This window comes from Mobula birostris, chromosome 8 (genome assembly GCF_030028105.1).
Source record: "Mobula birostris isolate sMobBir1 chromosome 8, sMobBir1.hap1, whole genome shotgun sequence".
In the NCBI taxonomy this organism is placed as follows: domain Eukaryota; kingdom Metazoa; phylum Chordata; class Chondrichthyes; order Myliobatiformes; family Myliobatidae; genus Mobula; species Mobula birostris.
The window spans coordinates 123,200,087-123,227,437 of NC_092377.1; the positions used below are offsets into that span (position 1 = coordinate 123,200,087).

A 27,351-nucleotide genomic window follows, 5' to 3' on the forward strand; every position below is an offset into this window, starting at 1 on the left:
AAGATGGAATTCGACCATAAGCTATTCAAATGTATTAAAGAGGATAAAACAAGTTCCATCAGATATGTAAAGAGTAAAAGAGAGGCGAGAGCCGATATTGGACCGCTGGAAAAAAAATATGCTGGAGAAGTAGTAATGGGGGATAAGGAGAGGCGGACTAACATCACAATGGAAGACACTATATGTATGGCAGATGTTCCAGAATTTCAAGAAGCAGACGTGATTGAAGTTGTCATTATTAAGAAGAAGGTGCGTTCTATACTGGAATATCTGAATGTAGGTAAGTGTAACTGAACTAGATGTTGTGAAGTACGGGGCTGAAGAGTTTGTAGAGGCATTAGTCAAGATCTTTCAAGAACAAATGTACTCCAGCATGGTCGGAGAGTACTGGAAATTTGAAAAATGCTACCGCGCTCCATAAGAAGGGGAAGCCGAAGAAGAAATTACAGGACAGTTAGTCTGACATCAGTGTTTGGGAAGATGTTGGAGTCGACTGTAAAGGATGCGGTTTAATGGCACTTAGAGGCATATGATAGAAGAGGCCAACGTTAGCATGGATTTCTTAAAGGAAAATCTTGCCTGCAAAATCTGTTGAAAATCTTTGAACAAATAACATACAGGATAGACAAAAAGTAATCTGAGGATACTGTGGACTTGGATGATCTGAAGGCCTTTGTGAAAGTGCGACATATGAGGTTACTTAACAAGTTGGGGGTCCATGGCATTACAAGCAAGAACATTGGCTGAAAGGCAGAAGGTAAGGACTGGGAATAAAGTGACTTTTATCAGGTTGACTGCCGATGATAATTGGTGTTCCACAGAGATATTTGTTCGGACAGATTTTTTTCATTTTATATGTCACTCATTGGGAGGAAGGAATTGATGGTTTTGTCGCCAGGTTTGAGGCGGATATGAATATAGGTGGAGGGGGGGGGGGTATCTTAGTGCTGAGGAAACAGTGAGGCTACAGAAGTAATTAGACAGATTAGGGAAGGAGAAAAGAAGTGGTAGAAAGAATACTGCGTTGGGAAAGGTATGGACATGCACCTTGATAGACGAAATCAGAGCGTAGAAGATTTTCTACTTGGAGAGAAATCTGAGGGAAAAAACTGAGGTGAAAAGGGACTTGGTAATTCTACTGCATCATCATCACCATCATCATCATCGTCATTATCTTCACCATAATCAGGTGTCATGCCCAGTTTGAGTTTTGACTGCCATGGCCCACACACTCCTGTTACGGGTCAAGTGAAGCTAGTGGAGGCTAATTCACTGGATTCTTTCAAAAAACGAGTTAGATAGAGCTCTTAAAGATAGCGGACTGAAGGGATATGGAGAGAAGGCAGGAAAAAGGGTACTGATTCTGGATGATCAGCCATGATCACAGTGAATGGTGGTGCTGGTTCGAAGAGCTGAATGGCCCGCTCCTGTACCTATTGTCTATTGTCTATAAATGGATCAATTCATTGGTATTCATTTCCAATTCTCTGGCTGCTGTCTCCATCATCATTTATCTTTGTCTTCCTCTTGCTTACTTCCCTTCAATCTTTCCCATAATTACCGTGCATTCTAACTGCTCTTTCCTAATCACATGTCCAATGAAGTTACGTTGCCTTTTCATGATCTCATACATTTTTTTCTCATTTTGAGTTTGCTCCGTTCATGGCATCCTCGTTAGATGTTCGTTTCGTCCATGATATTCTTTGCATCCTCCTCAAAAAACATATTTCTGCTGTTACAATTCATTTTCTCATGTTATTAGATATTGTCCAAAATTCTGAGCATTATAACATAACTGGATAAACATAACATTTCAGCACTCTGAGGCGGGCGGGTTATCATGCCTAGTTTAGTGTTGGTCAGTATACTCTTCATTATCGTAAAGGTGTCTTTTGCCATCCCTATTGTTCTTTTGGTGTCCAAGTCGCACCTGCCATCTGATGTCACCCTGCTTCCTAAGTAGCAAAAGTTCTTTATTTGTTTTATGTCTTCCCCATTTATTCTCATCCTGCAGGTAGGATTCTCCTTCTTTTTGGATATCACTGTTCATTCTGCCTTTTTACAATTGACATATAGACCCATTTTTGTACTTTCTTCGACAATTATATGAATTAAGTTTTGTAGATCTCCCTCCGTACTTGGAATTAACACAGTGTCATCTGCATATCTGAAATCATTGATGTTTTCAACGCCAACTTTGATTGCCAAGTTGCCTCTTTTTTGTGTGTAATACTGTTTCACTGTATACATTAAATAAATCAGGGGAGAGAACACACCCTTGTCTAATGCCTCTCTTGATTTTTGTAAACTCACTCACTTCGCCATCTATTCTTACAGCGGCAGTTTGTTCCCAGTTCAGATTGCTGATTAGGTGGAGGTCTTTCGAATCAAGATCTAGAGTTTTCTGTAATATTTGAAATAACATATTGTGCTTCACTTTATCAAATGCTTCTGTGTAGTCGATAACACAAACAAACAACTCTTTTTGCACGTGAATAGCTCGTTCTGATAGTAACCTGAACATCAATATTGCATTTCTTGTACGTTTGTCTTTGACAAAACCATATTGTTCTTTGCCTATTTCAGCTTGTATCTTACTTTTAGTTCTTGTCATCAAAAATCTCAGAAGAATCTTGGCGATATGACTTATTAAACTTATGCTCGTATGTAATTCACATTCTATTGCTCCAGCTTTCTAAGTGATAAATACTGATTTTTTTTTGACATAAGCTTTAACTTGCTTTTTTTTATCTAAGCACTTATATTCTATAGGATTTGCTTTCTTCCGTTAGATTTTTGATTTCATATGTCATCCATTTATTCTTTGTGCTTTGTTTCTTTTTTTGGAATCACTGACTTAGATGATTCTACCGAGGCATCCTTTAGAGAGTTAAATTTCACTTCTTCGTGAATGCTATCATCTTCAACAGATACTGTTTCTAGACTTTGAAATCTATTCCTTACTGCAATTCCAAATTTTTGTCTTAAGTTTTCTTCTTTAATCAATTGCAAGTAGTCAAGCGATTGTTCAGCTATTTGCTTCTTTAGTTTTTTTTTAAATTTTACATTTACATGACATATTACTGGGTTGTGGTCACTATTACAGTCTGCATCTGGATAGGTTTTGCATTGAGTCACTGAGTTTCTAAATCTTTGGTTTATAGTAATAAAGTCACTTTGGTATTTAGTGTTATCACCTGGGTTTCTCCAGGTCCACTAGCGTCTTGGATTTTTTTTTAAAGTAGGTGTTCATAATGCCCGGATTATTCATTTTGCACCATTATACCCATTTCTCACCTTTTTCGTTTCTTTCCCCTGGCCATATTTTCCTATGGTATTTCCATCATCACCCTGTCCTACTTTAGAATTTAGATATCTCATGACAATAAAGATATCTTGAGATTTGCATGTATTCTTTCCTTGTTCAAGCCCTTCATAGAATGTATCTATATCGTCATTTGTTCCATCTGTTGTTGGTGCATATACCTGTACGATTGCTAAATCAAATGGTTGTCCTGTGAACCTAACAAGGAGCACCTTTCTAATATTGCCCAATGACCCAAAACACTTTTACCATGTTTCCATCCATAAGAATTCCTACACCATTGGTATGGGATGCTCCACAAGAATAAATTAGTGCTTCATTTCTAATCTGACTTGTTCCAGCACCTATCCAACGAACTTGGCTAAATCCCATGATGTTAATCTTTAGCATTTCCATTTCATTTATCACATTGTCTAATCTTCCTGCTTGATATAGGGTTCTTACAATCCAAGTAGCAATAATTTTCCTTTGTGTTACTTGAATTATTTGAGCAGTAGCTTGATGATGGTCGGGGATCCCCTGCTGGCCAGAATCAACCCTGCCAAGCAAAACATCTTCAGAGTTGTCGTGAAGATCCCTTTGATGCTGTTTTTGTATGATATGTTTTGTGAGTTTGACCATGGTTTTCTCAGCAAATTGCAACGGTGGTTTGCTATTGTCTGCCCTTGGGCGAACTAAAGAAATCTCCATTTCTCTTTCCAAATGTTCATCCGCCTGAACTATAGCAGTTGACCTTTGAGGTCGTAGATCATCCACCTTCTCCGTCATAAGTTCAGTTAGTGAACCTGCTGGATCTACCGTTGGCCTTCACTTGTATCCTGATCAGGAGCCTGGCAGGTTTTACCGTTCCGGGTCAGAGTGGTCCTGGGAGCAATGAATGACTAAGAGGTAACTTCACTGTCCTCAAACCTCTGAAAGTCCCCAATGAGAGACTCATCACCGGTTGCAGTTTAGAGTCATACCTAGGACAATTCTCCTGCAGAACTCTCAAAAGCTTAATTGGCAGGTGGACTCCGTGGAGTGAAAGGCAAATTCAATGTTAGCGTTCAATTCTAGACGGTTAAAATATCAAAACAACGATGAAATATGAAGGCTTTACAAGGCACTGGAGACATCTTATTTATAGTATTGTGAGCAGTTTTGCTGACCTTATCGAATAAGAGCGTGCTTACATTCGAGGGTGTTCTAGGATGTTCAAAGCAATGATTTCGGAATTCAATAGCTTATATTTTGAGGAGCGCTGAATGTATATGGCCCGTACCCAGTGTATTTCATTAAATCTTAACGAATGTTAAAAAAATTTCGAAACTGTAGATTTGAAGAGGTTCTGTCATATTCTGGGAGAGTCTGGAGTAAAGGAACATCAAATTAGAACAGTGAACAGGAGAAATTTCATTCGATAGGAAGCGTTATATCTGTGAATGTCTTTGCCACAATCACCTGTGGTGGCCACGTTATTTGGGTAAGGCAGAGGTTGAATGATTCTTCATTAGTTAAGGCATAAGCCATGCTGACCATTAAGCAGCTTAGCAGTAGGCAGGTAGTGCAGGAATCCCCTGAGGTCATCTCCCTCCTAAACAGATATACTGTTTTGGATACTGCTGGGGGAGATGTCTGATCAGGAGAAGGCAGCAGCAGCGGAGTTCATGGCACCATGGGTGGCTCTGCAGCTCAGGAGGGAAGGAAAAGGAGTTGGAGAGCTATAGTGATAGGGATTCGATTGTAAGGGAAATAGATAGGCATTTCAGCGGCCGCAAACGAGACTCCAGGAGCGTATGTTGCCTCCTTGGTGCAAGGGTCAAGGATGTCTCCGAGCGGCTGCAGGACATTCTAGAGTGGGAGGGTGAAAGGCCAGTGGACGTGGTGCACATAGGTGCCAATTATATAGGAAAAAAAAAAAACGGGATGAGATCCTACAAGGTGAATTTAGGGAGTTAGGAGATAAACTAAGAAGTAGGACCACACAGGTAATAATCTCTGGATTACTACTAGTGCCACGTGCTAGTCAGAATGGAAATAGGAGGATATTTCAGATGAATACGTGGCTTGAAATGTGGTGCAAGGGGGAGGGATTTAAATTTCTGGGGCATTGGAATTAGTTCTGGAGGAGGTGGGAGCGATAGAAACAGAACGTTCTGCAGCTGGGCTGGACTGAAACCTATGTCCTAGGGGGAGCGTTTGCTACTGTTGTTCAGGAGGATTTAAACTAATGTGGCAGGGAAATGGGAACAAGTGCAGAGAGACAGAGGGGTGTAAAATGAGGGTACAAGCAAAAAAGTAGTAAGGTGAAAAGTAAAAGTGGCAGGCTGGCAAATCCAGGGCAAAAATCAAAAAGGGCCACTTTTCAACATTATTATATAAGGGCTAAGAGTGTTGTAAAAGCAAGCCGGAAGGCCTTCTGTGTCAATGCAGGGAGCATTCGTAACAAGGTGGATGAATTAAAAGTGCAGATTGTTATTAATGGATATGATATAGTTGAGATCACAGACATATGGCTCCAGGGAGACCAAAGATGGGAGCTCAACATTCAGGGATAGTCAATCTTCAGGAGGGATAGACATGAAAGTAAAGTAGGTGGGATAGCATTGCTGGTTAGAGAGGAGATTAACGCAATAGAGAGGAAGGACATTAGCCGGGAGGATGTGGAACCGATATGGGTAGAGCTGCATAACACTAAGGGACAGAAAACGCAGGTGGGAGTTGTGCACAGGCCACCTAACAGTAGTAGTGGCGTTAGGGATGGTATTAAACAGGAAATTAGAAATGCGTGCAATATAGAAACAGCAGTTATAATGGGTGACTTCAATCTACATCTAGATTGGGTGAACCAAATTGGTAAGCGTGCTGAGGAAGAGAATTTCCTGTAATGTATGCGGGATGGTTTTCTGAACCAACATGTCGTGGAACCAACTAGGGAGCCGGCTATTCTGGACTGGGTATTGAGCAATGAAGAAGGGTTAATTGGCAATCTTGTCGTGAGAGGCCCCTTGGGTAAGAGTGACCATTATATGGTGGAATTCTTCATTAAAATGCAGAATGTCATAGTTAATTCAGAAACAAAGCTTCTGAACTTAAAGAAGGGTAACTTTGAAGGTAAGAGACGTTAATTAGCTAAGATAGACTGGCAAATGTTACTTAAAGGGTTGACGGTGGATATGCAATGGCAAGCATTTAAAGATCGCATGGATGAACTACAACAATTGTTCAACCCAGTTTGGAAAAGAGAATAAATCACTGAGGACTGGGAGAAATACAGAGTCCAGCAGAGGAGGACAAAGGGTTTAATTAGGAAAGTGAAAAAAAGATTATGAGAGAAAAATGGCAGGGAACATAAAAACGGACTGTAAAATCTTTATTAGATCTGTGAAAAGAAAAAGATTGGTTAAGACAAATGTAGGTCCTTTACTGGCAGAAACAGCTGAATTGATCATGGGGAAAAAGGACATGGCAGACCAATTGAATAACTACTTTGGTTCTGTCTTCACGAAGGAGGACATAAATAATCTTCCGAAAATAGTAGGGGACAGAAGGTCTAGTGAGATGGAGGAACTGAGGAAAATACATGTTAGTAGGGAAGTCGTGCTGGGTAAATTGAAGGGATTAAAGGCAGATAAATCCCCAGGGCCAGATAGTATGCATCCCAGAGTGCTTAAGGAAGTAGCCAAAGAAATAGTGGATGCATTAATGATATTTTTTTTCAAATATTCGATATTTTCATGTTCATTAGTGTCAAGACCATTCTTAACAAACAGATTCTGTTCAGCTTTGTACTTACTAATGCCATTGCAAACTTGTCAGGTGTAAGCCCCACTTTCAGTGCCACTAAATCTATAAATCGATATGCTACTGTTGACTTTCCTTTAGTAACAATATAACCCTATAAGATGCAGGAGCATACTTACGTCATTTCTCTCATCGAGTCTTCTATGCCCCTTCAGCATGCCTGATCCATTTCTCCCAGCCCCAATCTTCTACCTTCTCCCCCTTCATAGAAACATAGAACATATATGCAGGATTAAGCCTTTCGGCTCTTCGAGCCTGCACTGCCATTAAGTATGATCATGGTTCATCATCCAACTCAGATCCCTGCATCTGCCTTCTCTCCATTCCCCTTGATCCCTTTAGCCATAAGGGCCATATCTAACTCCCTCTTAAATATAGCCAATGAACTGGTCTCAACTGTTTCCTGTGGCAGAGATTTCCACGGATTCACCATTCTCTGCGAGAAGACGTTTTTCCTTATCTCGGTCCAAAAGGGCTTCCCCTTTATCTTTAAACTGTGACCCATCGTTCTGGACCTCCCCAACAACGGGAACAATCTTCCTGCATCTAGCTTGTCCAATCCCTTTAGGATTTTATATGTTTCAATAAGATCCCGCCTCAATCCTCTATATTCCAGAGAGTATAAGCCTAGTCGATCTACTCTTTCATCATATGAAAGTCCTGCCAGGAATCAATCTGGTGAACCTTCTTTGTACTTGCTGTATGCCAAGAATGTCTTTCCTCAGATTAGGGGACCAGGAGTCCAGGTGTGGTCTCACCAAGGCCTTGTACAACTGCAATAGTACCTCCCTGCTCCTGTACTCAAATCCTCTTGCTATGAATGCCAGCATACCATTCACCGTTTTAACCGCCCGCTGTACCTGCATGCTCACTTTCAATGACTGGTATATAATGGCGCCCAGGTCTCGTTGCACCTCCCCTTTTCCTAATCGGCCACCATTCAGATAATAATCGGTCTTCCTGTTTTTGCCACCAAAGTGGATAACCTCACATGTATCCACATTAAATTGCATCTTCCATGAATTTGCCCACTCACCTAACCTATCCAAGTCACCCTGCATCATTTTAGCATCCTCCTCACAGCTAACACTGCCGCCCAGCTTCGTGTCATCGGCGAACTTGGAGATGCTGTATTTAATTCCCTTGTCTAAGTCATTAATATATATTGTAAACAACTGGGGTCCCAGCACTGAGCCTTGCGGTACCTCACTTGTCACTACCTGCCATTCTGAAAGCGTCCCGTTTATTCCCACTCTTTGTTCCTGTCTGCTAACCAATTCTCTATCCACATCAATACCATACCCCCAATACCGTGTGCTTCATGTCTGCACACTAATCTCCTGTGTGGGACGTTATCAAAAGCCTTTTGAAAATCCAAATATACCACATCCACTGGTTCTCCCCTACCCACTCTACAAGTTACATCCTCAAAAAATTCTATGAGATTCGTCAGACATGATTTTCCTTTCACAAATCCATGCTGACTTTGTCCGATGATTTCACCGCTTTCCAAATGTGCTGTTATCACATCTTTTATAACTGACTCTAGCATTTTCCCCACCACTGATGTCAAGCTAGCCGGTCTATAATTCCCCCCGTTTCTCTCTCCCTCCTTTTTTTAAAAAGCGGGGTTACATTAGCCACCCACCAATCCTCAGGAACTCGTCCAGAATCTAAAGAAAATTTTAAAGTGGAAAAGTCGTTGCACTGCGACTGTTCCACTCCGTCGAACTCCACGAAGTCCGGATCCAGAGGCACGAGCTATACTCACAACCTGAGGATTCCTTCGTTGCACTAGATAGCCAACACTTCTTGCTTATCATGCATTGCATTCTTCCCGAAGCGTTGCAGAATCGCACTCATACCCGTTGGATCTCACTGATCACCACATCCGTCCCGTCATTCAGAGCGGACTTCTGATTCTAGGACAGGCATGTCGCTATTTCACAGGGGAGTAAGCGCCGCCAGTTACTGTTGACAAGTGTAGCACGCCTGTTGATGTGGTGTACCGGGCTTTTGCCACTGTCGCATGCGAACAATTATATGTAACTACAGATGAGAGCTCAGTGTACGGTGAGGCTCAATGGTGAGTTATCTTCCCCGGATTGACACGTTAAGTCCCTCCAGCGGACTATGGACAACGCTGTTCACCACACGCATCCCAACTATTCCTTGATAATGTGCGTACAAGTGATGCATTTCTTCCTTTCAATCGGAAGATTTCTTTAAACTTATCCTTAATGCTGCAGCATTGAGAGTCCCTCTGGGGCCCAATTCGAACTGAAAGTTACTAACGTTTGCAAATATTTCGATACTTCCGTTGGGTGTACGCCAGTGTTGTTGTTGTTGTTTTTTTCTCTCTCTCTCTCTCCCGAGGGAATGCTTCAATGCGTGCACTACGAGGATAAGGACTTCTTGGATTTCTCAGGCAGTATATGATATGTAGCTAGCATCTGTTACACGGGGAGAAATTCAGGAAAAAAAAGAAGAAAACGGAAAGTATTCTTATGCAGAACATATAATATTGTATTCTCATTTTGGCCGAATACAACATGTTGAGGGATATTAATGGTACTTCATATCTTCGCTGAAATTATTAAATATAGGCTACCATTCATTTCATTTCAGTGTGATAAAAGTAATAATTCTTTATTAGAGCAAAAGTCTCGAAAGTTTAAAAATTCCCCTAAATGAGCACGATTTGTCTGTAGACTCAAATAGCACTTGGTTAGATCAGGATTGTTGCCAACCCGAGAGGTAAATGTATCTGTTCACTTCATGGTCGGAATGCCAGAGAGCTCCAGCAGACAAACCGAGCCGTAACTCCAATGAAACAATGCCAGTCATCAAACTTTTTTACAAACCACATCCTAACACATCCGCCTTTGCCAGCCCCTCTTTTACACAGCTACCGCAGCCCCACCACACACATACACTGCAGATTAACAATGGTCATTTTGTAGCCTTCGCCTGGACGCCTGAATTATCTGGTTATGGCCAATTACCGAAGGAAGCAATTCTTATCGCTATGTGGGAGATGACACTGGACAACGAAGATTTTACCTCCTAAATAGTTTGGTTTTATCTTATGAAATTTCGGCTTCTCCTCATGAATATCAGCCTACAATTCTCCTATGACGCAAGATTTTCTTGAAATGATCTCTATGTCTCACTTCAGTTCAAAGTCACGTCAATTAAAAGGGTGTCCACAATGTAAGCTACAAATGTTTCTACTTTGTCCGGACATGCTTGCATATCCTGAGGCAAGGCGGATGCTACGTGACAGGTCAAATATTAGATAATATAGATATTTCCGTGAAGAATTTGGATTTTTGAGACCGATGGCTCACCGGATTAAATGATGCCAAAATTAGGGAAGGTATTTTGTTGGTCCACAAATGAATCAGGCCATCAAAGACAGGTAATACAAGGAACTAGTGGGACAGAAAAAAATCGCATGGAAAGCTTTCAAGAATACTGTTGAAAATTTTATTGCCAACTACAGAGCAACAAACTATATGCAGCTGTTTGAGAAACAGGACTTCAGGGTGGTAATCACTGTATTGTTATCGATACCAGGCGCCATTGAGCGTAAGAATTGCTTGATTTGGCAGATGAATGCATGGCCGAGGAACTGGTATAGGGGGCAGGGGGTCAGATATATGGACCATGGGATTTCTTCTGGGGAATATACGACATTTACAAAAAAGATAATTTACAGATTAACACCAGGGTACCAATATCCTTGCAGACAGTGTTGCGAGATCTGTTCGTGTGGGTTTCAACGAACTCAGCACGGTTATATGAACCAGAGTGATAGTGTTGATGTCACAATGGAGGCGCATTGGGAGCAAGGGTGGACCCAAATGCAAGGCACATCTTGTGAGGTTACTTTGATTTAGTTTATTGTTCGAAACCAGGAGAGCAAGGCAGGAGCAGGAAATAGCGAACTGGACAAGGACTCAGGACTACGACTAGGCTGAGACCAAGGGTCTGGGCTTGGACTCGGAATCAGCTCCCAGAACTAGATGAGACATGAAGAGGTTAGGGTTATGACTCCGAGCTAGAGACTGTGCAAGGACCCAGTACCTGGGTCTTGCCTCCAGCTCGGACCCCAGAACCAGGCAAGGACATGACATGCGCTAGGGAGAGGAGGAACATGGGAGCACAGAGACTCGGTCTCGGGAAGCAGGTACATGGAACCATGGACACATGCACAGAACAGAGAGTCAGGACCCCTACTTGGGAACAGAACATAGGGTCGGGACCATTGACCCTACGTGGGGCAACGGCAAGACGGCCTGACTTCCCCCAGGGAGGAGAGGACAAGACAAGACAGAACATGACCCCCCCGGGTGGCAACGGCAAGACGGCCTGACTTACCCCACGGAGGCGAGGACAAGACAAGAGAAGACCAACACGAATGAACACCAGGCAGTACCTATCTAGCACCGGCCATGTAACTAGACCGAAGTGCAGACGGGGTCTGCAGACGAGGGCTAGGGGCGATAACGGCAGGGAAGGGATTCAGATAGTTGAGTAAGACAGGAATCATAGACCGCCAGGGCTAGGACTTGACTTGATACTCGGATACCACCAGGGTCAGGACCTGACTTGGTACTCGGATGCCGCCAGGGCCAGGATTTGACTTGGTACTGGGACACCGCTCTGAACGGGACTTGACTTGATACTCGGATGCCGCCAGGGCCAGAACTTGACTTGGTACTCGGATGCCACCAGGGCGAGGACTTGACTTGATACTTGAATGCCCCTGGAGCCAGGACTTGACTTGGAGCCTCCGGGTAGTGGCGAGCTCTCGACTCGACCCGGGAATAGTATAGAGCTTTTCTTGATTCCCTCCGGCCGGTTGACTGACGGACCCACCTCGGTGAGAAAACTTTGCAGGCTCGCTTTGGCGAGGAAATTTGACAGGGTTGCTCCGGTGAGGAAAGGTGAATTACCGGCACTTGCTTCGGGCGGAGACAAGGCTTAGTCTGGCCAGATGACATTGGCACGTCGTACCTTTGGTGACTTTGCAGACGCTCCCGCGCCGAACGGCTGAAAGCGGGAGACTATAAACTACCGGTTCAGCCGAGCGTTAATTGCCTCAAATCACCAAGGTCCAGGGTCACTGGAAAACAGGGAATCAACGGTCCGGATGGTAAAATAAACAAGGTAAATTTAAAGGGACCCCGATCCGGACAATGACAGTATCCCCCTCCCAATGGGAGCCTCCAGGCGGTCAACAGATTTGCCTATATTATCGATGACCCGGGTTGGTGGGTGGTATTTGGCCGGCAGACAAACAGAACAACAACATTTTGACTTTCAGGCTGAAAAGAGTTTGGAAAAACACAGTTTGTGTCTGCTGGCTCCATGCTTGGCGAGAGCGTTCTGTCACGATAGCGGGGCATTGGGAGCAAGGGTGGACCCAAATGCAAGGCACGTCTTGTGAGGTTACTTAGATTTAGTTTATTGTTCGATACCAGGAGAGCAAGGCAGGAGCAGGAAATAGCGAACTGGAAAAGGATTTAGGACTACGACTAGGCTGGGACCAAGGGTATGTCCTGGACTTGAAATCGGCTCCCAGAACCAGAGGAGCCACGAAGAGGCTACGGTATGGACTCCGAGCCAGAGACTGGGCAAGGAACCAGTACCTGGGTCCTGCCTGTGTCTCCGACCCCAGAACCAGGCACGGACATGACATGGGCTAGGGAGAGGAGGAACATGGGAACACAGAGCCTCGGTCTCGGGAAGCAGGTACAAGGAACTGTGGACGCATACACAGAACACAGAGTCGGGAACCCTCCTTGGGAACAGGACATAGGCCGGTACTCATGACCCTCCGCTGGTCAACGGCAAGACGGCCTGACCTACCTCACGGAGGGGAGGACAAGAGAAGAAAAGACATGACTCTCCGCGAGGCAACGGCAAGACGGCTTGACTTACCCCATGGAGGCGAAGACAAGACAAGACAAGACCAACACGAATGAACACCAGACAGTACCTATCTAGCTCCGGCAACGGAACTGGACCGAAGTGCAGGCGGAGGCTGCAGACGAGGGCTAGCGGCGGGAAGGGCAGAGAAGGGATTCAGACAGGGGGGTAGGACAGGAATCACAGATCCCCAGGGACGGGACTTGACTTGGTACTCGGATGCCGCCAGGGTGAGTTCTTGACTTGGTACTCGGGTGTCGCCAGGGCCAAGGCTTGACTTGGTACTCGGGTGTGCCAGGAAAAGGACGTGACTTGGTACCTGAATGCCCCCAGAGCCAGGACTTGATTTGGAACCTCCGGGTAGTGGCGAGCTCTCGACTCGGCCCGGGAACAGTAGACAGCGGTTCTTGATTCCCTCCGGCCGGTTAACTGTCGGAGCCACCTCGTTGAGGAAACTTTGCAGGCTCGCTTTAGCGAGGTAAATTGAAAGGGTTGCTCCGGTGAGGAAAGGCGATTTACCGACACTCGCTTCGGGCAGAGCCAACGCTTGCTCCGGCCAGATGACATTGGCACGCCGTACCTTTGGTGACTTTGCAGACGCTCCCGCGCCGAACGGCTAAAAGCCGGAGTCTATAAACCACCGGTTCAGCCGAGCGTTAATTACCTCTAATCACCAAAGTCGAGGGACGCGGGAAAACAGGGAATCAACGGTCCGGATCGTATCATAAGCAAGGTAAATTTAAAGGGACCCCGATCCGGACCATGACAGTTGAGGATAAGGTCGAGTCAGTGTGTAGGGAACTTGCTCGCAAGCAGAAGCTAATGATTGGGAATATGTCGCAGTAAACAGAGTAATTTATAATTTAAAAGGGACACAAAGGCGAAACGACTGAGTACAGGACCTAAGGATTTATTTTGAATGTGCGCTATATACAGAATAATGTACTTGACGTTCTAGAGCAAGTATTGACCGGCATTTATGACGTTGTGTACATCACTAAATCGTAGCTGAAAGAAGATTATAGCTGGGAGTTCAACATCCATGCATTCAGATTGTATCAACAGGACAGGCAGTGGGTCAGAGGGGGCTCTACCAGGATGAAAAATGAAATCAACTCTGTAGATTAAAGAAAACTGAAATCAAATCATAAGGAAGCGGTGCCATAGGATCGGGAGGTGTTGAATCTTTCACCATTGCGGAGCAAGGGTGGACCAAAATGCAGGACAGAAACAGTTTTTTTTAGGTTTAACTAAATAGAGTTTATTAATAATTACAAGGAAAGCCATGACGCAAGGATAGAGCAGAGAAAAATCACGGCGAGAGCAAAGCAGAAGCGGGAATAAACTTAATGGACTGGGACTCAGGCTTTGGACTTTGGCTGGGACTCAGAGTCTGGGCTAAGGCTAAGGCTAGGAAAGCGTGACCAGGACAAGGAATTTGGAACTAGGAGCCTGGGCTAGGACACCGAGCCAGAGAATGGACTGGGACCCGAGAACTAGGTCTTGACTCGGGCTCGGACTCCGGATATAGGCGAAGAAAACACGTGGCTACAGGAGTGGACGTAGCTAGGCTACAGGTCTGGAGGAGGCTAGGCTACAGGACGAGAACACAAAGCTTTGACTTGGACTTGGAATTGGAACTGGAACATGGAACTCGGGACCCAGACACGGACTGGATACTTGAACCTCGGAGCCTGGACTTGATACCTCAAACTCGGAGCTTCCACTTGATACTTGAACCTCGGAGCTTGGACTTGATCCACGAAATCTGGACGTGGACTTGGACACGAAGAGCCAGTTCCCCACTCAGGGTACCGGCAGACGGCCGCGCCCACCCTTTGAAGGTGAGGACAAGAAACACTGTGCCAGGGCTCCTCCTTGGACACAGGAGTCGGGACTCTATTTGACACAGGGTCAGGACCCTTCTAGGGCACAGGGCCGGGACTCCTTTTAGACACAGAACATGGAGACGGAGACCACACAACGATAGACAGTTCTTTAACTGGACACATGTTTGCTCCAAGCAGCGGTGAGCTCTTGACTCACCCCGGCGGGTAAATTTGACGGACCCGCTCTGGCATGGGAAGTAGGCTTGCTGGCACTTGCTTCGTGGAGGAGGCTTGGATGCTCCGACAAGAAACTTAATTGACTCCGGCAAGATGACTTTGGCTCGTTCTAGCTTCGCTGACTTCGTTAACGCTCCATAACGTTCTCGCCCCCAACGGCTAAAAATTGGAGACTTATAAACTGCCAGTTCAGTCCAGAGTGTTGTTGTTGTTGTTCGTCCTTCGTAGTCGAAGATGACCATGGCTTCAAAGTCAAATGGGCAATTGGTGGTTGTGGGTCCGGAGGTGACTGATGAGGCCAATCCGGCGCTGAAGTCTCGCCCACATGTGGGACACAAGTGGGTGGGTGCTGTCGTGGCAGTGGATGCTGCTCGGGCCTTGCGCACAGCACGCTTTCGTTGCGCCTCGTTGGTGCGCCGGACTTCAGCTGCACGGGCTCCTGTGGTGATCTTGCTGCGCCAAGCTGGACGGTCGAGGGCAAGCGTCTCCCACGTGTTGATGTCGACACCCAGGCCTTTTGAGGGACGCTTTGAAGCAGTCTTTGAAACGTTTCTTCTGCCCCCCCCCCCCCCCCCGACTGAGCGCTTGCCCTGACACAGTTCTCTGTACAGCAGCTGCTTAGGCAATCGGCTGTCTGGCATTCTGACCACATGTCCAGCCCACCTGGCTTGGGCTTTCAGCAGGAGGGTGTAGACGCTGCAGAGCCCAGCTCGTTCCAGGATTTCCGTGTCGGGGACTTTGTCCTGCCACCTGATGTGGAGCAGTCTGCGGAGACAGATCAGGTAAAAGTTCTTGAGCTGTTTGGCGTGTCTGCTGTAGACAGTCCAGGTCTCGCTGGTGTAAAGGAGGATGGTAAGGACCACTGCACAGTACACCTTCAGCTTGGTGGTAAGGCTGAGTCCTCTCCGCTCCCCGGCGTTCTCACGGAGTCTCCCAAAGGCGGCGCTGGCTTTGGCAATCCTGTTGTTGACCTCAGCGTCTATGTTCACTGCGCGAAAGAGTATGCTGCCCAGGTAGGTGAAGTTGTCGACTGACTGGAGGTTCTGGCCCTTCACCGTGATGCGCGGCTCCTGGTATGACTTTCCTGGGGCAGGCTGGTACATAACTTCGGTCTTTTTGGTGCTGATAGTGAGACCGAAGTTGTCGCAGGCTTGTGAGAAGCAGTCCATTTCACGCTGCATCTCCTGCTCTGTGCTGGCGTTGAGTGCGCAGTCATCAAAAACAAGAAGTCTGTGATGGCAGTGTCTTGTCCAAAGTAAATTGCCTTTAATCACCAAGCCCGAGGGACACGGGAAAACAGGGATTAAAGGGAAACAAGGAGTCAACTGTCCCGATCGTAACACAGACAAAGGAAATTTAAAGGGAACCGATGCGGACCATGACAGAATCATTGTGAAGAGAGAAACTACAAGGGTACAAATGTAAGAGTTATATACAGACCCACCTTTAGAAGTAAATATGCAGTCTACAAATTACACTGGTAGATAGAAAATGCATGCCAAAAGGGCAATGTTACGATAATCATGGGGCATACCCATATGCAGGTAGGCTGGATGAATCAGGTTGTCCGGGATCCCAAGAGGTGGTATTTCTAGAATACCTACGAGATGGCACTTCAGAACTGTTCGGTTTGAGTCCACTGGAGTGTCAACTATTCTCGATTGGTTGTTGTGAAATGAATCGGAATTGATTAAAGACCTTAAGGTAAAGGAGCCTTGAGGGTCCAGTGACCATGATATGATCGAATGCAGCCTGAAATTTGAGAAGGGTAAGTTAAAGTGTGATGCATTAGTGTTACGGTAGAGTAAAGGGAACTGCAGATGCATGAGAGAAGAGATGCCCAAAATTCATAACAAAAGAACACTGGCAGAGATGACGGCAAGCGACAATGGTTGGAATTACTGGGAACAATTCAAAAGGCGCAGGGTTTACACATCACGAAGATGACAAAGCATTTTTTAAGGTAGTAGAACGCAATCGTGACGACCAAAGAAGTCAATGTCAACGTAAGGGAAAAGGGGAGGGCATAAAATAGCGTAGATCTCAGTGGTAGTTACGGGATTGGGCAGCTTTTTAAATCACTGAGCGTGATTCATTAGAATAGAAGAATGTAAATAACGTAAGCACAATCACATTCACTGTTCTTGGAGGGGCTATTATTGTACAGAAATCTATCTAAGCCACATTTGCTGTCAATATAATGTTTGTTTGTCGAATTACCAAGAGAACTCAATTATTTATCACACATCATTAAACAGATGACTCATCATGGGGGACATCAATATGCAGGTTGACTAGGAAAATCAGCTTGGTGCTGAAGTCCAGAAAGGGGAATTTCTAGAGTCCCTACAAGATGGATTTTAGTGTGGCTCGTGGTAGAGCGCACTAGGGGATTAGCTATTCTGATTTGGATGCTGTGCAATGAACCAGAGTTCATTGGCGAGCTTAAGGTAAAAGAACCCTTCGGGTCAAGTGATCAGAATATGTTCGAAATTTGAGAAGGATAAGCTAAACTCATATGTAACAGCATTAAAGTGGAGTAAAGGGAACTGCAGAGGCATATGGGAGGAGGTGGCCACAATTGATTGGAAAAAAAAAACACTGGCATGGGTGACGACAGAGCAGCTTTGGCTGGAATTTCTTGAAACAATTTGCAAGGCACAAGATATACACACTCAGAGCGGAAATATGACAGAAACGTGGCTAACAACAGACGTCAAAACCAACACAAATGTCAAAGAGTGATCGTACAATACAGCAAAAATTACTGGGCACCTAGAGGGTTGGGATGTTTTTAAAAAGCAAGATAAGGTATATAAAAGACCATTAAGAAGAGAAAGAGGGAATACAAACGTCAGATAGCCAATAATATTACAGAGAATAACAAAAGTTTATTTTGATACATAAAGAAAAAAGGCAAGAGTCGATATCAGACCACTGGAAAATGATTCTTGAAGGATCGTAGTATGGGACTACGAAACGGCTGACCAGCTGAATACATATTTTGATTCATTTTTCGCTATGGAAGACATATCAATATGGTCGAAATTCCAGGTGCCAGGGGTAATGAAGTAAGTGAAATTACCATAATTAGAGAAGAGGTTCACGGGAAACTGAAAAGTCTGAAGGTAGATAACTTACCTAAACCAGATTATGTACACCATAGGCTTCTAAAGTTGCAGGAGGAAAGGATCGTGGAGGCTTGAGTAACAATAAGACCATAAAACCGAAAGACATAGGTGCAGAATTATACGTTAGTCAACTCGAGTCTGCTCCGCCATTGATCCAAAATACTTCTGATACCGGATCCCACTTACACTCGTAAACCTGATCTCTCGCCATATTCTTTGATGCCTTAACCAAACAGGATACAATCAACTTCCGCCTTAAATATACGCACACACTTGTTATCCACCAAGGTCTGTGGCAGAGCATTACACAGATTTACTACTCTCTGGCAAAAACTAATTCTTTTAACTCTGTTCTAAGTGGTCGCCGTCCATTTTCAGGCTGTGACATTTAGTTCTGAATACTCCGACCATAAGAAACATTGTATCAATATCGGCCCTATCTATTCCTTTCAACATTTTGTAGATTTCAATAAGATCTCAAGCATTGTTCTAAATTACAGTGAATACAGGCCTAAAGCTGCCAAACTCTCCTCATTTTCTCACACCTCCATTTCTGGGATCATCTTCGTGAACTCTCATCAATGACAAGTCATCCTTTATGAGATATGAGTGCAAACCTGTTGTCAATACTCCAAGTCCGGCCTAACTGATAATGCCTCAGCATTATCTCATTGATTTTCTATTCTATTCCCCTTAAAATAAATGCCAGCATTGAATTGGCATTCGTTACCACACACTCAACCTCGAAATCAACCATGCACGAGGGTTCCTAAGTCTCTCATGTTTGAACCTTATCCGCATTTAGATAATAACCCACATTATTGATCCTTTAACGAAAATGCATTATGATACATTTCCGACAATGTATTTCATCTGCCATTTTTGCCCAGTCTCCCAATTTATTTAAGTCCTATTGAAATCGCATTGCTTCCTCAGTACTACCCCCTTAACTTTCTTTGTAAGTCATGGCTGCCTACCTCAAACATTTGAGAACTTCTTCCTGTGTGGGTCATAGCTAGTGTATCTTGCACTTTGGGAACTATTCCAGATATTTCAGCTATCTCTCAAATCGCAGTATAATTTCCATCATATTATAATCTGATCTTTCAATACTCACTACAATCTGGAAAAGTTCCGGATAAATGCAAATTTGCATATGTCACTCCATTCTTCAAGAAGCAATAAGAGGCATGAAAAAGGAAACTATAGGGCAGCTAGTCTGACCTCGTGGTTGGGGGGATACTGGAGTCGATTTTAAAGGATAAGCTGTCCGGGTAATTGGTGATGTATGATCAAATAGGCCGTAGGCAGCTGGGTTTCCTTAATGGAGATTTCCCCTGACAAATCTGTTGGAATTCTCGGAATAATTAACAAGCAGGATAGACAAAGGAGAATCGGTTGATATTCTGCACTTGGATTTTCGAAAAAAAACCTCTGACAAGTTGCTTAACAACCTACCAGTACATGGTATCACAGGGAAAATAAATCTAGCATTGATAAAGCAGCAGCTGTCTGGTAGGATGCAAGGAATGGGAATAAAGGAAGAGGTTTCTGGTCGGTTGCAGTAAATATTGGTGTTCCACAAGGGTCTGATTTTTTTTTTTTTTTTTACGTTCTTTTCAATTATTTGGATTATGGAATTGGTGTTTTTTTTTTTGCAAAGGTCACAGACGGTATAAAGATATGTGATGTGGCATATAGTTCTGAGGAACTAACGAGGCTATAGAGGACTTAGACGAAGGATGAAATTTGGCGAAGAAATTGCAGATGGAATATAGGGTCTGGAAGTGCATGGTAATGCACTTTGGTGGAACAAATGAAGGGATTGGCTGTTTTCGATTGGAGCGAAAATACAAAGAAAATTCAGGCACAAAAAGACTTGAGAGTCCTTCTGCAGGATTCCATGAAGTTTAATTTGCAGGTCGAGTCTGCGGTCAGGTGGGCACATGCAATGTTAGTTTTAATTTCAAGAGAACAAGAATATAAATGCAAAGATGGAATGTTGAAACTTTATAAAACACTGCTGAGTTTCACTTGCAGTTTGTGAGTATTTCTGGATCTATGTTCTCCTGAATGCAGAAGAAACCTATCTAATAGTGAGAGAACCTAATACAGTCAATGCCGAGAGCATGCTTACCATGGTGGGGGAGTCTAAAACTAGAGGACACCGCCTCAGATAGAGTGGCATCATTTTAGAACGGAGATGAAGAGGAATTTCCTTAGCCAGAATGATGAATTCTGGAATTCATTGCCAGTGGCATCCGTGGAGTACAGATCTTTATGTATGTTTAAGGCAGAGTTTGATAGATTCTAGATTGGGCAGGGCAGGGACGTATACGGGAGAAAGCATAAGATTGGGACTGAAAGGAAACTTGGATCAGCCACGATGAAATGGCGGAGCAGGTTCGATGGGACAAGCGGACTAATTCCCTTCCTAAATCTTATGGGTTTATGGTCCTATCATTTCCCTCAGATAAAACCCCTCTGATTACTCTGATAACTGATTACTCCTCGTTAACCTCCATCTTACCAGATGAACGGATATATTATTCCGCAGAATTCTCTCCGGTAACTTTTTTCCACAAGATGCCTGATGTATTGGTCTGTAGTTTCCATTAATTTATTTGCTCATTCTAGTCTCAGCACATCATTCACTACTTTTCGATATATCAACGTTCAACCATGGGAAGCGATGATGCAAGTATTTCAGCCAGGCCTCTCGCAATTTAATCTTTAGTTTCATTGAGTTCCTGTGCGTAATCTATCTTGGCAGTCAATGTCCTTAATCAATGCTTAGATAACGGTTGCTTCGCTACAGTAATGCCATCTTGGAGAAACACACAACCTCACTGAAGTTACTTTTCGTCGTTCCAAGGTATTCACGTCTTCCTCTTTGGTAAATGCAGGAGAAAAAAAATATTCATGGGTACATTGCCCATATTCTGATTTCCATAAAACGAATGATCCTTTCTTCTGTGAAAAGGGTTATTCAATCTACAGTTGCCCCCCCCCGCCCTCCCCCCCCCCCCCCCACCAAACACCCATCTCCAAATATAACATCTCTTCGGATTTTCCTTTATCTTTCCGGCTACTGCTACCTCGTGTCATTTTGTTTGCGCCCCAAATTTACTTCTTCTGTGTACCCATTACATTACTGCAGGGATTTGCTTGATTGCAACTGCCTGCGTTTTAACCATGTTTCCCCCTGGTCAAGACTACCAAATACCTTGTTATCCCGGTTCTTTACATCTACAAGCCTTGCCCAATTTACTTCGATAGATATTTATTTTTATTCTGTGTACTGCTAGGATAAAAAAACTTCACGATATCGCATTTCTGTTAATTTACAACATACTGAAAGCAAATCATCATAATCGTAGGCGTATAAAGGAAGAGAAGCCCTATCTAGGGTCCGGAGTAAGAAGAGATCCTGTTATAACGTTCACAGATTTTTGATAGTCATTCATGTATTGGCAGAGCAAATCTGGACCATGGAAGAAAAATGTCAATAATTGGTATAAGTAGTTTGTCGTGTGTCGTATTTCTTTGAGTATTGCATCCTTTACTGATTACAAACATTTTAATGTAAGCCCTATCCATAAAAGTTCCAAGTCCTTTCTGAAGGTATGAAAAATAGTTGTCTTTCTTAAATATACTGCTCTAGTAGAATGAAAATCATTTACATTTCAGTAAATTAGCGGCTACAAAATATTTCCAATATACGAAATACAGATTATGTCGTTACTTTCAGTATATATTAATAGAACAATAAATAGTCGAAGAAGGGGTGGGGTCACAAGCGAGTAACTCCTTCATCCATCTGTGTAAAGTATGTAAATAAAATAATATATATTCTATTCATATTTATTCCCTTGTTGGAACAGATGCATATATCTCGAAATGTATTTTTCAAAATATATAGCATAGTAGACAACAGTCTGAAATACTCGACAATATAAATGAAAGCATAGTTTTGTATCAAGTTGTTTTGAGTATTTAGTTTCCCATATATTACCGAAATTTATTTCAAATTAGCCGGTGACAGACAGACTACGTGGATGATCGTTCCTACTAAGCGATTAACTTGGTAAACCGGGTTGCTTGACTATAATGGTCGCAGAGAAGCCCTCATGAAATATATTTCATAAAAGATTTATTTTACTGTGTTATCATAATCACATACATATTCATTGGATGTTCTAGAAGTCGGATGTTAATCACAGTTTGATCGAGGCATTGTTGCATTAGACCTTTTTACACATATAGAACACAGACAACACGACACAGGAAAAAATCATTCAGCCAACAATGTTGTACCAAACCAGCTAAAGGCAAATCCAAAACACACTAACACTAATTCTTCGCTTCCACACAATTTACATATCCTTCCATCTTCCTTACATTCCTGAGACAATGCAAATGTCTCTTAAAAGCCTCTAAATTAATTGCATCTACAATCACATCAGGCGGCGCATCCTAGGCATCGACGACGATGGGTAACAGCTTTGCCATTCATATTCCCCCTGCATCTACTCCTTCTTACATTCAACTCAAGCCCTCTGGTTAAACACTTTAACACTGGGAAACACATTTTCTCTGTCCACTCTATAATACCTCTCATAATCTTCTAAACATCTATCAGGTTTCCTCTCAGCCTTAGGTGCTCCAATGAAATCAACGCCAGTTAATCCATCATTAACTGTTAACACATACGCCCTAAACTGGGCAACTTCGTGCTGAAGTTCTTCTGAACAATCTCTGAAGCCCCAACCTCGATAGTGGGGCGAAGAGAACTGTACACAATACTACAGATGTAGCCCAACCAGCGTTTTATAAAGTTGCAACATAACCTCATGACATTTGAACTCAGTGCCTCGATGAATGAAAAGAAGCATTGAATAAGCTTGTTTTTTATTAGTCGAAGCATTGAGTTCAGAAAATCTCTCTGTTCAGCAATTCTGTCAAGGATCTTGTTCTTAACAGTGTACTGTCTTCTTCCATTTGCACTGCCGAGGTGCAACACTTCACATTTATCTGTGTTAAACTCCATCTGTCATTAGTCAGCCCATATCTGCAACTGATCTGTATAGTTATGTATACTTTTCCAGTCTTCTACACTATCTACAACTCCACCAATAAACCGCAAATTTACTAACCCACCCATCTACATTTTCATTAAGGGCATTGATATATACCATAAACGGCATAAGTCCCAGAACAGATCAATGCCGAACTCCACTAATACAGATTTCCTACTCGAATAAGTCCCTTCGAACTTTACACTTTCTCCCATGTGCAAGCCAGTTCTGAATCCAAACAGCAAATTGGCTTTTGACTGCATGCATCTTAACCTTCTGGGTAGCCTCCCATAACGGAGAGTCTGTCAAACGCATTACAAAAATCTATGTAGGCAACATTCACTGTTCTACTCTCATGAATTCCCCTCCTCACCGTGTCAAACAAATTTAATCAATTGTGTAACGCATGACCAGACATTTCGCAACAACTGACTTGAGGCTCGGCGGTGTATAGTTCCCAAAATTTTCCGTTGTTCCCTTTCTAAATAGAAGTACAACAGTAACCAGTTACCAGTCTTTCGGGACCTCGCCTGTGGCTAGAGATGGCACGGAAATATTGGTCAAGGGCCCGACAATCTGGTCTCATGACTCATTAAGTAAACTGGGGTAAATCCCACCTGGGGTTAACGACTTATCCATCTTAACAGATAGGACATATTGCGAGTAGTGACCTGAAAGATTTATGCTGGACACAGAAAGCTAAGTGATATTCAAGAAAGGGAAGGGGTTAAGGAGCCAGTGCAGTGCTATTCCCCTAAAAACGCATATCACTTAGCATACTTTCGGGATGGTGTACCTAACAGAGGAGGGCACAGTGGTTAGGTCTCTGCTCTGTGTCTGCCCCTGAAACTCAGAAAGGAAATGTAGCGCTATGTTGATAGGGAAATAGTTATTTGGCGGAAGGGATAAAATGTTCTGTGAGTGAGAACGGAATTCCCGGATAGTATGTTGTATCCCTGGTGCCAGGGTCCGAGAGATCTCGGATTGAGTCCTGATCATTCTTCAGTGGGAAGGTAAACAGCTACCTGTTGCGGCCCGTGTGATAACAATGACTTAAGGAGACCAGTGACAAGGCTGTGCACAGAGAATCCAGGGATTGCATACTAAATTAAAGGGCAGGACCTCCTGGGTTGTTTTACATTTACTGGTTGAGTGAGGCAGCTCAAACAGAATAATGCGTAAACCTGTAACAGATTAGGATATATAATTATATGCCCCGTTCTTGCAGTTGTCGGAGTCCCAGGGAAGACATCGGATACTAACAATGAGCGAACAAAAATTGTATTCTTTTTAACCTTTTTCAAATATATATAAACTACTAACAACGTTCTTCCGCTTAATTGCTTCGCTGGGGATTTTGTTCAGACGTACAAAAAGGTCCTGTGCCGCATTGTTCAGCACCTACCACAACGGTGATGCAATGCATGAACCAGCGAACGGTCTCGTATACTCTGTTTATTACCCCATACTTGCAGTTGCCGGTATTCCTGGTAAGATTTTAAGATGAAATTCCATTTGTGCGTCTTCGTGGTATTTTTGGTTACTCATGATGCATACCTTCGGTTATTGCGCCTCCCTAAATTGGGTTCTCAGGTCTGTGCTACATCACTAATGCAGAGTAATCGACAAGCATGCAAAACCTATAGGATGGAGTAAATTTCTTCATATGATGCTAGATCAGCATATCGACACGAGCATCAGCTCTGAATTTTCCGTGTCACGAAACAAGTGCTATTGATAATCCACATCAGTCTTCTCTCATAGGCAGGTGTACCTAGAGATAGATATACTTCCTCAGCATTTGTCCCCTTGGGAAGTAACAGAGATCGGAAAACCTCCGTGACACCTTGAGGTGGGCTGTGAAGAACCATCGAATGATGCAAATAAGTTTATTAAGGTTATTTTCCAATGTACACTTCATCCTAGTAAACGTTCTCAAACAGCTAACAAGACGTAAAAAAAAACGTTTTGCTTCAGAGCATTTTTTTTTAAAAATTGGAAAATGCATATACATATATAGGTATAAAGATGATATACTGTTACAGTGGAATCTGACTGTGCTGCGAAGGGATGTGCAGCCAACAGAAAAAAAAAAATGTTGGAGGAGTTCAGCAGGCCAGGCAGCATCTATGGAAAGGAATACAGTCGGCGGTTTGTATTTCGACGAAACCAGAATGGATTGCTGAAAGAAATGATCATAGTCGTTCTATTCGGGCAAGCAAAAGCCGATTCTAGCTGAATGATATATAACTCATTCGTGGCTTTTCCATTCTTGGGAGCTGCGGATAACTCACACAGTTTATATGACGCTTAAGCACATGTTAATTTCATAATAAGATTGAAGACTGAGGGATATCTTGGAGATAGAGACTAACTTTATCTAATTTTGGAAGTTGTTCAAATAAAACCAGAGAGGCATGCAAAGGCCAGGCAACGCCAAAAAGAGAGAGAGAGAGAGAGAGAGAGAGAGAGAGATAAAGATCCAATAGCAACATTTATAATTGATACCATTGTTTCTAAATCTTACCATGTATTTATTAAAGTGCAGTTTTTCTTCCTAAACTAACAAATTTATCCAGTCTTGGATTTGAGTGGAATCGGAATGGATTGCTATTTAATCATGCCTCAGCCGGCTCGAACTTGATGTACAATTCATTTGACGTTGTGTTATGTTTATAGAAACACAGATACGCACACACACTCTCTGATAGTTCGATGAACATCGATTAGTGACAGCAGGCCTGAAGCTTTTGCCGAATACTTATTGTTTTAAGTGGTGAATGAGGGAGGTGTTGCTGTATTCTATAAAATTATAGTTTAAAATAGAAACAGTATTTTTTTTCCGAAACTGGTCTGCCAACGAGAACGTGATGGAAGATGCGCAGGTTACGATTTAATTCACTTAATATGTTAACTCTTTCGCTAAGTTTACACATGCTACCTCATCTGTTGGTTTATTCAATACACTTCTCATATCACTTCACTAACAGTACTATAATGTTCTGACAAGTTCACCACTGTCAAACGTGCCTTGTCCTCTGCTTTCAATGTTATTCTGATAAAGTCAAATTACGGATGTCGACGTAATCTTTTGCACAGAATGAGAGTGCTTAGTTTAATCGTATCCGTCTGTTTCAGCTAATCTGGCTGTCATTGTGATCCTGTCCCGGGGGAAATGCGGCCTCTCTAAATGTATCAGTTACTACCTGGTTAGTATGGCAGCGTCGGACCTACTCGTCGTCATTACCGGAGTAATACTGAATAAGATTGTTGGCATTTACTTTCCAGGTAGTATCATGTCCATAACGCCAATATGTAGTTCTAAAGTCGTCCTGATTTACGCATCGATGGACATTTCCGTTTGGTTAACGGTTGCCTTCACGTTTGATCGCTTTGTGGCAATTTGTTGCGGCAAGCTGAAGACCAGGTACTGCACTGATAAGGCGGCAGTTGCCGTGGTTGGGACAGTTTTCACGCTGGGCTGTTTGCAAAACATCCTTTGGTACTTTAAATTTGAACCGATGTACGTTATCAACGGTACGCCGTGGCACTGTCAAACAAAGGCCAGTTTCTACACCTCTACGCTGTGGATAATATATTCTGCTTTTAATTACATCGCAACCCCCTTCCTCCCTTTCTTTCTCATCGTGCTACTCAACGTCCTGACTGTTAGATTCATTATTGTGGCGAGTAAAGCGCGCAAAGCGCTCCGCCGACACAATCACAATGATCCTGAAATGCAGAACAGAAAAAGGTCCATTGTTTTACTTTTCGCCATTTCCGGCAGTTTTGTTCTCCTGTGGATGATATTTATCGTCCACTTCCTCTACTATCGAATCACAAACACGCTGACATATACGGGTTACGATGACCCCGTGTTTATCTTGCAAGAGGTCGGCTACATGCTCTCGCTCCTGAGTTGCTGCACAAACACTTGTATTTATGCAGCGACTCAGCAGAAGTTCAGAGAGGAGTTGAAAAATTTACTGAAATATCCATTCAAACAGATCATCACATTTCTGAAAAAGTGA

The 27,351-nt window shown here is 43.3% G+C and overlaps 1 protein-coding gene across 1 annotated transcript; it reads left to right on the forward strand.

The window, feature by feature from the left end:
* The first annotated feature begins 135 nt into the window (after positions 1-135).
* On the forward strand, positions 136-27,351 carry LOC140202051 (G-protein coupled receptor 15-like). Its single transcript, XM_072266907.1, has 2 exons — positions 136-280; positions 26,459-27,351. The coding sequence occupies exons 1-2, from the start codon at positions 136-138 to the stop codon at positions 27,349-27,351; spliced, it is 1,038 nt and encodes a 345-aa protein (XP_072123008.1).

Excerpts from the sequence above, each read along its gene's own strand:
- LOC140202051 (XM_072266907.1), top strand. The coding sequence starts at position 136 with ATGGGGGATAAGGAGAGGCGGACTAACATCACAATGGAAGACACTATA. Across the intron at positions 281-26,458 it reads ACTGGAATATCTGAATGTAG|CTAATCTGGCTGTCATTGTG; the intron begins GTAAGTGTAACT and ends CGTCTGTTTCAG.